Source organism: Delphinus delphis, chromosome 2 (genome assembly GCF_949987515.2).
Source record: "Delphinus delphis chromosome 2, mDelDel1.2, whole genome shotgun sequence".
NCBI lineage: Eukaryota > Metazoa > Chordata > Mammalia > Artiodactyla > Delphinidae > Delphinus > Delphinus delphis.
The window spans coordinates 86,283,738-86,299,653 of NC_082684.1; the positions used below are offsets into that span (position 1 = coordinate 86,283,738).

General features: G+C 43.4%; 1 protein-coding gene across 1 annotated transcript in view; it reads left to right on the forward strand.

Annotated features, from left to right (window-relative positions):
- STARD9 (StAR related lipid transfer domain containing 9) overlaps positions 1 to 15,916 on the forward strand; it is a 127,017-nt gene that overhangs the window by 1,950 nt on the left and 109,151 nt on the right. Inside the window, 2 exon segments of the mRNA XM_060002350.1 lie at positions 2,549 to 2,618; positions 4,408 to 4,524. Coding sequence (XP_059858333.1) covers positions 2,549 to 2,618; positions 4,408 to 4,524 — 187 coding nt within the window.

Sequence of the window (15,916 nt, forward strand, 5' to 3'; positions counted from 1 at the left end):
CTGTGAAATAGTGTAACTACTTTAATGGGTTTTTTTTGTGAAGATCAAATGAAAGGGTATATTAAAAATACTTAGAACAGAGCCTGGCTCATTTTAAGTGTCCAGTAAAGTGCTAGCTATATAATTTTTAACAGCTTTTATTCCTCCCTCTTCTTAGCTGTCTTTTTTTTTTTTTTTTTAAGTTTTACAAATGAATAGATCAGTGGAAATGGCTTGGTTATTTTCTCCTCTAGGGCAGTGATTCTCAAATTATAGGAGACATACAGTCCACCTGGGAAGCTTGTTATAATGCAAGTTGTTAACAGGAGTTCCAATTAACTAGCCCCACCTTCTCCCATAATTCTGATGAAGGTAACCTGTGGACCACACTTTGAGAAACACTGCCCTAGGAGTAACCGTGTAACTGAGGATTTATTCCTGTGCAAAATCTTTAACCCTAACGAATGAATGCCTGTTGGTAGAATTCAGGACCCAGAGACATCAGTAGACTTCCTATGAGCTCTGTGCAGTCCGCTGCCCAGTTGAGGTTGGTGCCCTTTCTTTCCCTTCTGCTCAACTTTAATTTGTCCTCATTTTGTTTTAGAATATTTTGGAAGCACTAGATTACCAATGGCAGTGGTCCAGGCAGGGGAAGGGCAGCATCTCACCCACCTTTAGTGCCATATCTTTCTGTCAGGAGGTCAAGTTCAAGACCCTTTTTTCTTTTGGCTGCTTTATGCTAAAAAGTCCTAGATAAATCCTCGAAAAAGGGCTTACTTTAAAAAATTAAATAGATTTGCAAATGTTATTGCATATTTTCCCCCTTATTTTCTTTATTGTGCAAATTTACTATATCCTGTGTATTTTATAGTGGGTGGAGGGAGAATAAAACCTACTTTTAAATGCAGAGAGGAAAAAAATTATCTTAACACCAAAGATGAAAGATTTTCTTTAGGAGAGCTGAGGGCTGGGGGCAGGAGGTGTAATTTTATGATCCTGGGGGACAAAGAATATCCCTGCTGCCTTAAGTACTGTCTTGTATGAAATGTGAAAGAAAGGGCATCAGGGCCTTGAGGAAATTTAAGTAACAGAAATGTCATCACCTGGGAGAGGGAAATTTTTTATCCAGGGCTTTATCCCAAACACACTGATAGGTTTAAAAAAATAATCTTAAATGTAAAGACCCCTGTCTCACTGTGCAGCCCTTGCCATCCCCCAGCCCCCAAATCCTCAAGGTCACATCCTGGAAACCCTGAGGAAAGATAAAAATGAGACTGAATATATTTGCTCAACTTTCAGGTCTCAGGCCAGGAGTAATTGAATTGATAACTTTCTTTGTAGTAGAAAAAGTGCCCATGAGTTAACTCTCATCTATTAACATTCTGACCTTAAGCACTTTAGCTAAAGTTCTTTATGTTGTGAAAAAGGATTTCATATCTAGAATGGAGTGTATTCCATTCATTTTGGCCTTAAGGTATATGGGTCATATGGATTAAGCCCCTTAAAGTGAATTTAGGGGTTGGATAGTTGTTAGCAGTGTTACTACAGAACTGCAAGTTTAGGAAGATTCTTAAGGATCTTGGCTCTCATTCTGATTTAGGAAGACATAAGGAAAGGATTTGGGAAGTGTGTTCTCAGGTCTCAACAGAGAGGACTCCAAAACCTTTTTTGTTATTTTCTGTGCTCAGAATATCAGAGAAAATGAGAAGTGATGCTATGCTGTGTGCTGAGCAGAGGATATTCTCCACGGTTTCCAAGCCCGATTTCTAAGTCATATGGCTTTGTGGTTAGACAGATCTGGGTTGAAATTTCAGCTCTTCCACTGCTAGCTGTGTGACCTTGGACAAGTTACATAATTTCTCACAGCCTTGGTCTTCATTCTGAAAAAATGAAGATATGTTAGGAAGCTATGTCAGGAGGGTGTGTTAAGAGGATTGCATAAGATGAAGTATAGTACATACTCTACTTAATACAGTGCCTGGCACATAGAGGGTGCCCAACAACGGTGACTCTTCACTGTTCCCAAGCCAAATTCTAATAATCCAGGGAAGTGTGCCAACTAGGGGACTGCTTGATATGATGCTGGTAGCCATTAATGGAGATGGACACCCCAGTTATGGCGACAGCAGTAGGGAAACACTTTGTCCCAATAGCGCTGTTCTCAGCTGCTCTTTTCTTTCTTTTTTTTAAAAAATAAATAAATTTATTTATTTATTTATGGCTGCATTGTGTCTTCGTTGCTGTGTGTGGGCTTTCTCTAGCTGCGGCGAGCGGGGGCTACTCTTCGTCGTGGTGCACAGGCTTCTCATTGCAGTGGCTTCTCTTGTTGTGGAGCACAGGCCCTAGGCGCACGGGCTTCAGTAGTTGTGGCCCACGGGCTCAGTAGTTGTGGCCCATGGGCTTAGTTGCTCTGCGGCATGTGGGATCTTCCCAGACCAGGGCTCAAACCCGTGTCCCCTGCATTGGCAGGTGGATTCTTAACCACTGTGCCACCAAGGAAGTGCCTCTTTTCTTGATTAACTTAAAGAAGCAATATTTCTTCTCATATGGGTTATGTTTTGTTTTCTAGGGAGACCAAAGAAGGGGGAAGAATTATTGTGGAAATTGATGGCAAAGTGGCAAAAATCAGGAATTTAAAGGTAAGCGTGAAATTGTTTTCCTTTTTCTTTCCACTGAGGAGCTAGTATTATTACAGGGCTTCTGTGGGTGAAGGTGGGTATGTGAATGTGTTTAGAGAGGGGGATTGGGAGAGGGAAGGGCATGTATGGGGAATTGTGGGAAGAGCTTTGAGCAACCACAAAGCAAATATAAAAATACAGCAGGAAAGAAGTTCCAGGGATGTGGCTGCTGCAGCCCAAGTTCTATCAAGTGGGGTACAGCTGTTTTGGAAACTGGTCAGTAGTTGTTCTGAAAGTAAACACTAAGAGTGTTATGGGGGCTGTGGCCAACTGGAATCATGCTGGGGACAATCCATGCATATATTTAACTCACTCGACCACCAGTTAGACTTCGGCTCAAGTCTCTTATTGGATATCACTTCATCTAGAAGCATTACCAGGCTTTTAGTATCCATCTGCTAATGCAGGACTCTTCTTTTGGCCGTAGTGAAGGCGAAGTAAGAGACTTTAGATCTCAGAAGAGAGTCAGTCACTAGCCCAAGTTTTGCTACAAATTCTCTTTTACAGATCTGACTGATCTTTGAGTCACGATCGGACAAGTACTGGCAACTTCCTCCCCTACCCTTCACCCCTTCCTAGGGCTAATTTCCTCCATCCCATTCCTCCATTTCCCAGGCCAGTGGAAATGGAAGGGATTCTTTCGAAAGAACAAATGGCTCTTGAGCAGTGGAGAGGGACGGGGCAGCCGGCCATGTGACTATTGCTGTGGTCAGCTTGCAGGTGGTACTGAGCATTCCTGAGAGCTGAGGAAGCTGACTTGCAGGACGAGGGTTATCTGGATCCCAGGGCCCCCAGCCATGCCCACTCTTGTGTTACTCCTCTGATGTGATCTGTTTCTTTTTGTCAGTGGCTCTCTTCTGAAAGAGAAGCCTGCCAGACTTTCAACAGGAGCTCCCCGGGGACAAAAGACCTTTCATTCTCTGCTGTCTCTCATTTATGTCTCTGTTGCCTAATCACTTCAGCTGCTTTGTTCTGAGAGCCCATATTTTTGGTTCTTAAGAATAAATTCTGGCCAAGATCAAACTCTAATCTGCCCCCTGCACACCTCGCTGACTGCTTACTTCACTGAGGCCAGTTATCCACTAAGAATCTCTTAGTCATTCTGGCAGCCTCATTCTATTGTGGCTTATGGTACCTAGTTCAAAGGATTGTTTCTCCCTGTCCAGAGTCTAAATTTTAAATAGTAAGATAGGCATTTCTGTGAATAATGCCATTCTCCCCAGTACCTGGAGGTCACTACAGTTCTAAGCTCTGGCTCTGCCCTCATCTACCTTGGGTAGTTGGAGTGGTCCTAACTCTTCTGTCCAACATGCTTTCTCATTCACTGGGGGTGGATACCCCAAAGACCTCTGTGTTTGCCCTAGGTTGATAGAGCCTGTCAGGCCCAGGGACTGAATTACTCATGTACTACCAGTATCTTCTACAGAAATACTTAGAGAAGAAATGATAGTAAGAAGAAGAGGCCCAGAGAAGGAAAGGCTTTTTCTCCCAAGCTGTCTCATGCCTCATAGGGCTGGTTCGTATGTGGGTTGATATGTGATAGTATGATAGACAGGCATTTAATTCTCTGGGGCTTCATTGTACCTAACAAGATGAAAACAAAGGTTACTTTTTCTTTTTCAGGTAGATATGATAAAGATTCTCATGATCAGTCCAGGTATCTCTAGCTACAGCAGAGAGGAATCAAGTGCTACTGGCCAGATTCTGATATTACAGTAGAGAAGACACTGGATCCTATGTTTGATTTTAGGTGGACGGTCGACCCAGTGGCTTTGGCGACTCCCGGGAGAAGGTTGTGGCATTTGGCTTTGATTACTGCTACTGGTCAGTCGACCCAGAGGACCCCCAGCATGCATCTCAGGATGTGGTAATGTCATTTTTCCTTCACTCTCCCCAGCTCTTTATAATTGGATAGTTATTGGGAAATTAACATGGAATCTGGGCCCTGGCTATTTCTTACTTATGGTAGTTTGGTCAGAAACTAATGATGTTTTGATCTGGGAAGTGGTAGTGAGAGGCATCAGTTGCAGAAAGAGCAAAGGAGATAAGAAAAGACTGCTTGTTGAGGGCACGGAAATTGACTAGTGTCCATTTAGGCTTGGACCTCCGTCTGATTCAGATGGGTACGAGGTAGTTCAGGCAGTGTTCTGCTCCTGTGGTAGGTGAATGGGCTCACCTCAAACTTGACCTTGTGTTGTATGCAGCAGAAGGGCCCATGAGTCGTAGAGACTGGTATCTTCTTTGATTCTTAGGCTTGTGCTCCTAGGCTGAGTGTAAAGGGCTGGACAGTTAGTCTGCCAGCCTGGAATGTATGTAAGAGGCGAATTCCGTTCATCTGCTGAGGATTGAGAGGATGAGCCAAGCCTGTACTGGCTGGTGCTGTAGGTCACCCTTCCTGCTGATTAGCTCTCCCATAAGTTTCTGAGGCAGCAGGTCTGGCCAGGTGGGTCTACAGGACTTCTCTCTGTTTCTGTGAAGCAGCAGCCTTGTCCTGGTTGGAGCACTGTCAAAGGTCATGCATTTAGTCCCCATGATGTCCAGCAAGCCTTGCCTGATTCAAGTCTGTGACCACAGACAATAGTCCTCACCCTAGTAGCTGCCAGGGTCCTTTCTAAAATTAGAAAAATCATTTATTTGGCCTTTCAGATGTTCTTTCTTACATGTGAAAGAGAATACTAGAGGAATATGTCTTTAGGAAAAAACATTGAAAATGGAAAAATTTGGGGGCGAACCCTAGACAACCATTGCCTATCAGTGCATACATCTTTGAATAAAAAGCCAAAGTGTGTCTTCTGCTAAGTATGTTAGTCTTTTGTGAAACTTTTCCTAATTATGCCAAAGAAACAATGTTATCAAGCCTGAGTGACTTGGAGGACAGCATAGGCATACCTCGTTTTATTGCACTTTGCTTTATTGCCTTAATGGATACTGCATTTTTTACAAATTGAAGGTTTGTGGCAACCCTGCATCAAGCAAGTCTATCCGTGCCATTTTTCATAACATTTATTCACTTCGTGTCTCTGTGTCATATTTTGGTAATTCTCGTAATATTTATAACTTTTTCATTATTATTATATTTTTTATGATGATCCCCGGTCAGTGATCTTTGACGTCACCACTATGACTCACTGATGGCTCAGATGATGGTTAGCATTTTTTAGTCATAAAGAATTTTCAAATTAAGGTATGTTCAGTGCTTTTTAGACATAATGCTATTACACACTTAGTAGACTGCAGTATAGTGTAAACATGACTTTTGTCTGCACTTGGAAACCAAAAAATGCATGTGACTGGCTTTGTTGCAATTATTTGCTTTATTGTGTTGGTCTGGAAGCGGACCTGTAACATCTCCGAGGTCTGCCTGTACTGATTTTCTGCTGATACAGACTTCTGAAGATGATTGAACTTCTGAAGATGATTGGATAATTCTAAACCATGGAAGTATAATTCCCCATCCATCCCTTTTGAGGGGAACATGTGGAAACAAGACCCTAGACCACTGTGAGATTTGTCGTTTCAGTGGGTCCCTTCTATTATAATATGAGCACCCCACTTTTTTTTTTTTTTTCGGTACACGGGCCTCTCACTGTTGTGGCCTCTCCCGTTGTGGAGCACAGGCTCCGGATGCGCAGGCTCAGCGGCCATGGCTCACGGGCCCAGCTGCTCCGCGGCATGTGGGATCTTCCCGGACCAGGGCATGAACCCGTGTCCCCTGCATCGGCAGGCAGACTCTCAACCACTGCGCCACCAGGGAAGCCCGAGCACCCCACTTTTGTAGTCACAGTGTGTTTGCTGTAAATGCTCAGCAGAAAGGGGCAGTGTGGGTATTACCTGGCCCCTACCAAGTCTTCTCCATCCTTTGGAGGATGAGGGCACTGGCAGGTCCAGGCTTATCTTGTGGCCCTTGACTTTTATCCCAGCACTCAAGCAGGTATGAGGTATCTGGTTACTGGTGTTTGTATTGTTCCACTGAGATCCTCCAAGAAGAGCCAGGAAAGGAAGTGACTCTCAAATAAAAGCATGGGACTCCTAAAGCAGTTCACCGTTGTGACAGTATTTGTGGTATCGAAGACAGTTGTCTTTCTATTAGCAGAAAGTGTGAGCATTCTGATGGCTCTTTCCATCCTTCTTGATCATAGCATACTTAGGACTGTTCTGTACATAAGAAACATTATCTATTTTGTGTAACATATTTTGGGTTTTTTTTTTTTTTTTTTTTTTTTTTTTTGCGATATGCGGGCCTCTCACTGTTGTGGCCTCTCCCCTTGCGGAGCACGGGCTCCGGACGTGCAGGCTCAGCGGCCATGGCTCACGGGCCCACGGACCGGGGCACGAACCCGTGTCCCCTGCATCAGCAGGCGGACTCTCAACCACTGCGCCACCAGGGAAGCCCTGTGTAACATTTGATAGATAATCTGGGAAGTATGTGTAAACTAAACAAAACTACATATCTATATCTATATATCAGCAAGCCCAGGTGTAATTTTGGTATGAGGCTCACTTTTTATATTTATGTAGCTTAAGTGTATAAAATAGCCTAGTGGAAACCCAGAAGCCCATAGAGGAGGGGAATTCATAAATATGATTCCTTTTCTGTTGCCTGATTTGAAGTTCAATGGAAAGATCAAATGGCATTTGGACAGGAAGCCTGTGCAGAGAGATAAAACCAGTGTCTCCTAAGGTTTATTCTGGCTTGTTTACTAATTGTCTAAGGCACTCATTGGTTACGAGAGGGAAGGAAAGGAATCTCTGTCACAGGCTGGAGAAGGGCCAGAGGTCCCAGAATGGTGGCAAGACTAACATCCACGTGATTTGGTTGGAGGGACTCATCGCTTTGACCCAGAAATTGGAGCCCAGTCTTAACCCTAATCATTACGGCTCTGAAGTCACCAGGGATAGGAAAGGCAGATTATCATAAAATCATAGGACTTGGCATAAGAAAGCATTTAGATGTCATCTGTTTCATCTTCTCCCAAAGTACAGCAGTCCTCTCTACTGTCTTTGTGATCGTATTTTGGCGGGTGGGGGGAAAGGGGCCAGTCTTATTGAAGTATAATTTTGGTACAGTAAAATTCACCATTTAGTGTACAGTGTACAGTTCTGTGAGTTTGGACAAACACATACAGTTGTATAACTTACACTACAATAAGTATATAAAACAGTGTATCATCCCCCAAATTCCTTCATGTCCCTTCGTAGTCAGACTGTTCTTACCCACCCAGCCCCTGGCAACTGCTGATCTGTTTTCTTCCCTACAGTTTTGTCTGTTCCATAATGTTGTATAAATGTAATAAAATAGTATGTGGCCTTTTGAGTCTGGCTTACTTAGCATGATGTATCAATGCATGATATTCACCTCTGCTGTTGTGTGTACCACGTATCATTCTGATCTATTCAGACTCATTTACGTCATCTTCTTGCCCTAAAGAAACCTCATGGCTTTGGAAACACCAACTCTAATTGCACAGAGTAAGAGACCAAGTCCCTGGAGGACTGTGCCTCCTTTTGTGAAGGAAGGACTGTCATCACCCTCAGAAGAACAGCACTGATTTCAGAATATCCAGATATCTGAGGGGAAATTTTCCCCACGGGCCTTAGGGGGATTTTTGAGCAACATCATAAGGCATTGCTTGATGGATGTTGACAAGAAGTCACATGTTCAGTGTTGGTGTTGCTTTCTCCTCGTAGTCTCTTAGAGCGTTAGAACTTGAAAGGCACTTAGCAGTCATCTAGGCCAGGCTTCCCCAACCTTAGCACTGTTGATATTTTGGCTGGTTAATTCTTGGTTGTAGGGAGTCTGTCCTGGGCATTGCAGAATCTTTAGCAGGATCCCTGGCCTCTACCCATTAGGTGCTGGTAGCAGTCCCAATCGTGACAATGAAAAATGTTTCCAGGCAAGGCCCACTCATCTAGGCCACCCTCTCCTGTTCCAGATACAGCGTGTAACTTACATGGTCTTATACAGGCAGTTAATGCCAAAGTGGGACTGGACCTTTGCCTGCTGTGGTGGCCTTTGCATTGCATTGTGCCACTCTACCTCCCTCTCTTTATGTTTATGTTACAGCCTCAAAAGATAGGTTCAAGATTAAAATTCATTTGTGCTTTAGCACTTCCCAGTCCTTAGTGGTGACACACTTGAACACACAGATCAGGTGTCAACAAATATGAGCCTCTAGAGAGCAAATCGGCTACTGCAAGTTCTGCTGAGAGGCAGCTTCCTTGTTAAATATCTATAGACTCTAAGTGTTTATCATTTCATTTGACTTTCTTCCAAAATCTATTAACCCTATATTATTTACTCCATTTTATAGATAAGGAAACCGAGCCGCAGAACGGCTACAAGACTTGCCTGAGTCACTTAACCAGTAAGTGGTAGAGCAGGGATTCAAAGCCAAGACTGTCCAGCTCTAAATTCTATGTCGTGTCCACCAAGCCTCACTGACTCTCAAAATTAAACAAATCTCATTCGGTCTGCTAGTGACCTGGTCCTCTCTTTATGCATATTATCTAATTTAATCCCTTCAACAGCCTGAAAGGTAGAAGATTTTATTCTTCTTCTATAGTTGAGGAAATTTAGGATAAGAGCGATATGATCGGCCCAAAGTCACACAATAAGAAAATGAGTCTTAGATTTGAAAACAGGATCATCTGAATGCAAAGTTCATATTCTTTACTAAACTACAGTGTAAAAAGATAAAAAGATGGATATAGGAAAAGGAAGAGATGGAAAGTTGAGGAGAGAGGGTGAAGGGAAAGAGAGAGAGAGAGAAAAGGTTATAGTGAATGGGGACTAGCAGGGGATTATACTACCTGACTTGTCCATTACCCCATGACCCTGATGTCATCAGCATCCTATTCTTTTTTTTAAAAATTTATTTATTTTGGCTGTGTTTCGGGTCTTCGTTGCTGTGCACGGGCTTTCTCTGGTTGCTATGAGCAGGGGCTACTCTTTGTCGTGGTGCGCGGGCTTCTCATTGTGGTAGCTTCTCTTGTTGCGGAGCGTGGACTCTAGGCACGCAGACTTCAGTAGTTGTGACACACAGGCTCAGTAGTTGTGGCTCGTGGGCTCTAGAGCGCAGGCTCAGTAGTTTTGGTGCACGGGCTTAGTTGCTCCGCGGCATGTGGGATCTTCCCGGAGCAGGACTCGAACCCGTGTTCCCTGCATTGGCAGGCGGATTCTTTTTTTTTTTTTTTTTTTTTTTTTGCGGTACGCAGGCCTCTCACTACCATGGCCTCTCCCGCCGCGGAGCACAGGCCCCGGACGCGCAGGCCCAGCGGCCACGGCCCATGGGCCCAGCCACCCCGCCGCACGCGGGATCCCCCTGGACCAGGGCATGAACCCATGTCCCCCGCACCGGCAGGCGGACTCCCAACCACTGCGTCACCAGGGAAGCCCGGCAGGCGGATTCTTAACCACTGCACCACCAGGGAAGTCCCCAGCGTCCCATTCTTAAGGGAGGTCATTACTGACCTAATTGTGTTTTCAGTCTTTATTAACATTTGGACTTGCAGCCAAGGCTTTTCTTAAAAATTGACCTGCATTTTATCTGCCTTGAATCTATATTAATCGGCTTCTTCTCTTGAAGTTAGACCTGGATTTGAATTCAGGCACGGCCACTTACCAGCTGGCTTACTTTGGGACAAGTTACTTAACCTCTCTGAGTCCTAGTCTTTTCAACTTGAGTTACTGTGAAGAGGAAACAAATAATGATGTGAAGTGTTCAGCTCAGGGCTTGACAGCTAAAAGTGGAATGTGAGGTCATGAGTGCTGTGGCCTGGGTCCCTGTTGTGATTACCACTATCACAGTACAAGAGAAGTGAGGCCCATGCTTCTTTCTAAGAGCTGAACTAGATTTGAAAATCTTCTTTGAATCTGGTTGTGATCCCTTCTGGGATCAGCATGCTCCACTTGGAAAATTAACTTCCCTCCCTTCCTCCTGGTCAGGAACATCTGTTGGAGCGGGAGTCCTCTGCACAAGCATTTTGTGTTTGGGCGATTGTATGTTTGTAAAACTTTCCATGAGGAGCATTAGCTCAGCTTTACCCACCAAGGACTGTGAGTGGCTGTCAAAACAAGTGTAGACTGAGTCAACAGAAAGTGCGTCAGGAACAAAAAGCTACCCAGCCCTTGTGGGACGTAATTGCTTCTATTCTCCTGGGAATCTTTATTTTAAAATGCTCTGTTATTTGGCTAAAACACACTAGTTAAAAAACCTGTAGCTTTTCCAGATGAAATATCGTGTGAGTGAGCAGAGATTTCCTCCCCACAGCCACCACATTCAAAACTGAAATTATAGCAGCAATGTGATTATGCTTGTTGTTGTTTTAACACTGTTTCATCTCCATAATACACTGAACACCAAACAACACACAGAACATCCATTGCTTAACCCCAAAGAGCCCTGCCAAGGGGCAAGGTCGGGAGGAGTGTGTGTGTGTGTGTGTGCGTGCGCTCGTGCATGTGCGTTTGTGTTACAGGTTCTTTGGTGAGTATTTTCTCCAGTTCTGGACTTCAGCTTGAGGATGTTAGGAACTAGGAGAGGCTTCAGAGGAAAACCCCACACACCCCAAAATGATTAAAGGGCTGGCTGCAGGAACCAAGAGGAAAGCCACTGTCAGTGTAGTGCACCTCATGTGCATTCTGCATGTGATTATTTAATGAAGGAATGTTGCTCTGGAGACGGGAAGACAGGTAATAATAATGCTCTACAGGTACAGAACATGATGATTTTAATAGTTTATGGAGCATCAGAACCAGCTGGTCTTCATTGCCATTTGGAGAAAATAGAGGATTTCAGATTAAATTGCAGAGGATTGTTTATAAAGACACAAAGAGTAACTTGTGCAGAGTTTTTGAATCTGGATATGTGGCACCTAAATAGTTTGACTTTAGAATTCCAGAATGTTGGTGTTAGAAGAAATGCTAGAGACCATCATGGCACGTACTTTAAAGATGAAGGCCTAGAGAGACAAAAATAGTAGTTAATAGGATTTTTTTTTTCTTTTTGGCCGGTCCAGAGTTGTGCTTGGTGTTGCAGGGAAATGCCTGTTGCTTATTCTAGTGACAGGATCATGAACTGCAACACATAGTTTCCTGCAGGGCAGGAAGTGTGCTGCTTAGCAGAATCCCAAGGAAAGATCTTGTTCTTGAGACTGGGCCTATCCCTGGCTCTGTACTTGTCAAGATGAGGCAATTACACTATTGCCATTTAGTAGCATGGGGGTGGGAAGGCATTGAGTGACTATTATCATGGGTTCTGTAACATGACCGGGCTGGGGCTAGTTAACTGCTGCCACAGAAGCAGCATTTCTGTCTGGGGACTGCAACCCATTATAAGATGAAGACAAGTGATCTATGATCTCCTGCTTCGGAAAGTAAGTAGGGTGAGGTGGAGAGGGGTATGGCTGTCACTTCTTTTGTATCTCCTGAACTTGGAGTATGAATGAAGGCTTTGGGGAAAGAGGAAAGAAGGTGGAAGAGCTACGGAAACTGAAGAGGGACCTTGGAGGAGCAAGAGGAGGGGCAAACATGAAGAAGAAACTAAGGTGAGAAGGAATTTGAGAGTTCACAGAGGGGTTAGGGGTATATCACTTTTTACAGTAAATATTATTATCTCCAATTTAGGTACAGGAGCAGGCTCAGATAGGTTGAGTAGCTTGCTTGAAGGTCACCAGCCAAGTGATAGAACCAGCATTCAAACCTTTGACTGTGTGATTCCAAAGTCCAAGCTTTCAAATGCTGCACCACACACAGCTCTATTTATTTCTGTATTTCCAGTGTTGCACATCTTAAATGATCAGTTAGTGGTTATTGGGTTGATAATTCAATTTATGGTGCAGTAGATAAGTGATAAGTTAGCACTCTGCCTTCTTGAATCTTGCTGCCCGTTTTGAGGAGGCCTTGCAGTTTGCCTAAGTTGGAGAACCATAGACATCTATGAATTTCTCTGTGTATCCCTTTCCCTAATGCATGTATGTGCTAGGGCAGCTGGGGAGCGTGTGGGCGTCAAAGGATTTTCTCATGAATATTTGCAGAGCTGTGTACATTCCAGCGCTAGTGCTATTTCTTCCCAACCAAGATGGAGACAGAAGTTGAAGGGAGAGAAGTTTATAAGAAAAAGCCTTTTTGTTCAATAATTGGATGGGGCTCTTCTGGCATGAGTGGGGGAAGGGAGATTACCATGAGTGCTTCATTTCAGTAAGTTCCCTCTGCCAATAGCACAGCTGCTCAGCTCCATAAGCATGTCCATGGGCTGGATTTTAAAGGAATAAGGTCATTCTTTTGGCTTCTTCTAACTCATTTTTTCCCCCTCTCTGGAAACTTGATTATGAATTTTTAAAGGGTAGCTTTTAGACTCAGAAAAATCTGAAGAACAGAGATCCTTGACACTTAATGCTTGCTGTTGGTGCTGGATGCCTTTACAAAAATGAACAGCAGAAACTAGAGAAATCTTTTAAAATGCAACAGCTTGTTTGGATTCTTTTTTCTCCTCTGTGAGTCAAGGGTAACAGGAATTTCTGGTTGTATCTGGAGTCCTTGAGATTTAGGCTTGGGAGAGAGGTTATCTGTAGGGGTGGCATGCCCACATTTTGATAGTCAACTGGAAACCTGGTGCAGCCTAAGCATAAATACAGATAGAGGTCCTGAGCTAGGTGTCCTTCATGTTCCCCAGAAGTTCTCTTGCTTGCATCTGCAGTGCTGAGAAGTTGCCCTATTCTCCGCTCCCTTTACACTTGAATTTGTCCTGGGTTTATAAGGATTGTCAATTAATTGCTTGAAGAAATAATGATGGAGGTGATCACTTTGAGGGTCTTTGGAAAAACTGATTTGCAAAATCATGTGAACAAGAGGATATAAGATGAAGCGCAGCCCTTTGAACAAAAGGTCTGTGTGTCCACCACAGCAGAGGTGTGCACAGGCAGACTGGTAACAGTAGCCTTCTCCAGAGGAAGCCACCTTGTCTGCATCACCAGGTGCTAAATTCTCTCCCACATACTTGCACAGTAAGCCTGTGTCCAAGTCCCCTCTCAGCACCTTTCAATGGTCCTCTGTTTGTGGGAGCCAGTCCAGCTGACCAACAAAAGGCCCCTTCTAAGTGCAGTGTTCTGAAAAGGGTTCAGAAAGTATGGGGAAAGGAGCAGGACTGGTCTCTCTCTAGTTCTATGCTCAGCAGAAAGCAGACAACTGCATAAAATGTGTCAGTAGATTAATTAGTTTATTAAAATATTTTGCTATGAAAGCAATACAAGCGAACTGGAAAATGTTCAAACAGTCCAGAAAGGTGTAATGTAGAAGGTGAAAATCGCTTCCCCTTCCATGCCTCCCCACTGGTCTCATTCTCCAGAGGTAACCACTGTCGGCAGTTCTTTGCTATCCTTTCAGACATTCTCTAATCATAAGTAAGCATCTATAGTATGTCTCTTTTAAAAAAAAATACTAAGGGGCTTACACTCTGTACTTGTTTTCAACTTGCTTTATTCTATGCAACTTATCTTGGCCCTAATTTATTTGTAGTACCTATAGTTCTACCTCATTGTTTTAATGCTACATGGAATTCCATCCTATAAAGGTATTGTAGTTTAACTAGTTTTCTAATGATGGATAGTTAGAATATTTCCAGCTAACTATATAATACAATATATTATTACATATTATATAATTATAATTCCAAAATTTTGTAATTCTGCTATTATATAATATATATTATATTATGTTTCTACTATTCACTATAATACTAGAGTGATCATCTTTGCATTTTTGCAAGTGTAACCGTAAGGTAAATTTCTAGAAGTGCAGTTGCATGTTCAGAGAGTATGTATATTTTAAATTTCAATAGATTTTTGTCTAATTGTCTTCCAAAAAGATTGTACCAATTTACATGCTTAACAATAGTGTATCAGAATACTTTATCACATTCCTTGTCAATACTAGGTGTTATCAAACTCTTTAATCGTTGTCTAGCTTGTAGGTAGAAATGGTATCTTATCTTTGACTTTTCTTTTTATTATAATTGGGATTGAGCATCTTTGTATGTTTCTGGGCCATTTGTATATTTTGTTCCCTGTGAATTGTGTGTTCATATATTTTTTCCCCATTTTTCTACTGTATTGTTCATCTTTTTCTTTTTTTTTAAAGATTTATTTATTTATTTATTTTTGGCTGCTTCAGGTTAGTTGCGGCATGCAGGATCTTCGTTGAGGCATGCGGGATCTTTCCTTGCGGCGCGTGGGCTTCTCTCTAGTTGTGGCGTGCGGGTTTTCTCTCTCTAGTTGTGGTGCGCAGGCTCCAGGGCGCGTGGGCTCTGTAGTTGTGGTGTGCGGGTTCCAGAGCGCGTGGGCTCTGTAGTTTGTGGAGTCTAGCTGAGGTGCGCGAACTCAGCAGTTATGGCGCGTGGGCTTAGTTGCCCTGCGGCATGTGGGACCTTGTTCCCTGACAAGGGATCGAACCCACATCCCCTGCATTGGAAGGCGGATTCTTTACCACTGGACTACCAGGGAAGTCCCTTTTTCTTACTTATTATTTTTTTTGCAGTATGCGGGCCTCTCACCGCTGTGGCCTCCCCCGTTGCGGAGCACAGGCTCCGGATGCACAGGCTCAGCGACCATGGCTCATGGGCCCAGCCGCTCCGCGGCACGTGGGATCCTCCTGGACCGGGGCACGAACCCGCGTCCCCTGCATTGGCAGGCGGACTCCCAACCACTGCGCCACCAGGGAAGCCCTCTTGCTTATTTTTAAGAGCAGTTAGAATATTAAGGAAATTGATCCATGTCATAGATGTTGCATGTTTCCCCTGTTTACTTTTGTTTTGACTGTGTAATTTTTTCCCGTGTACCTGTGTGTGTGCGTTTAAATGTAGTCAAATTACTGACCTTTCTCTGTGGCTTCCTAGTATGCTAAGCTTAGAAAGGCTTGTCATTCTGAGATCATAAAAGTATTTGCCATTTTTTTTCTGGTGTACTAATGGATTTATCGTATTAATAGTTAAATATTTGATCCATTTGAATATTTTTGTTGTAGGAAATGCAGTGGGGCTTCATCTTTACTTTTTTTCCCAGATAGCTAGCTAATTGCCTCATTGCCATTTACTGAACACCCATCCTTTCTCCACTGATATGTAAAAGCCATTTTTATCATTTGCTTAATTCCTGTATATACTGGGGTCTCTTTTATTATTTTTTTAATTAAAAAATTAAAAAATTTTTTTGGCCACGCTGTGCAGCACGTGGGATCTTAGTTCCCCGACCAGGGATCGAACCCA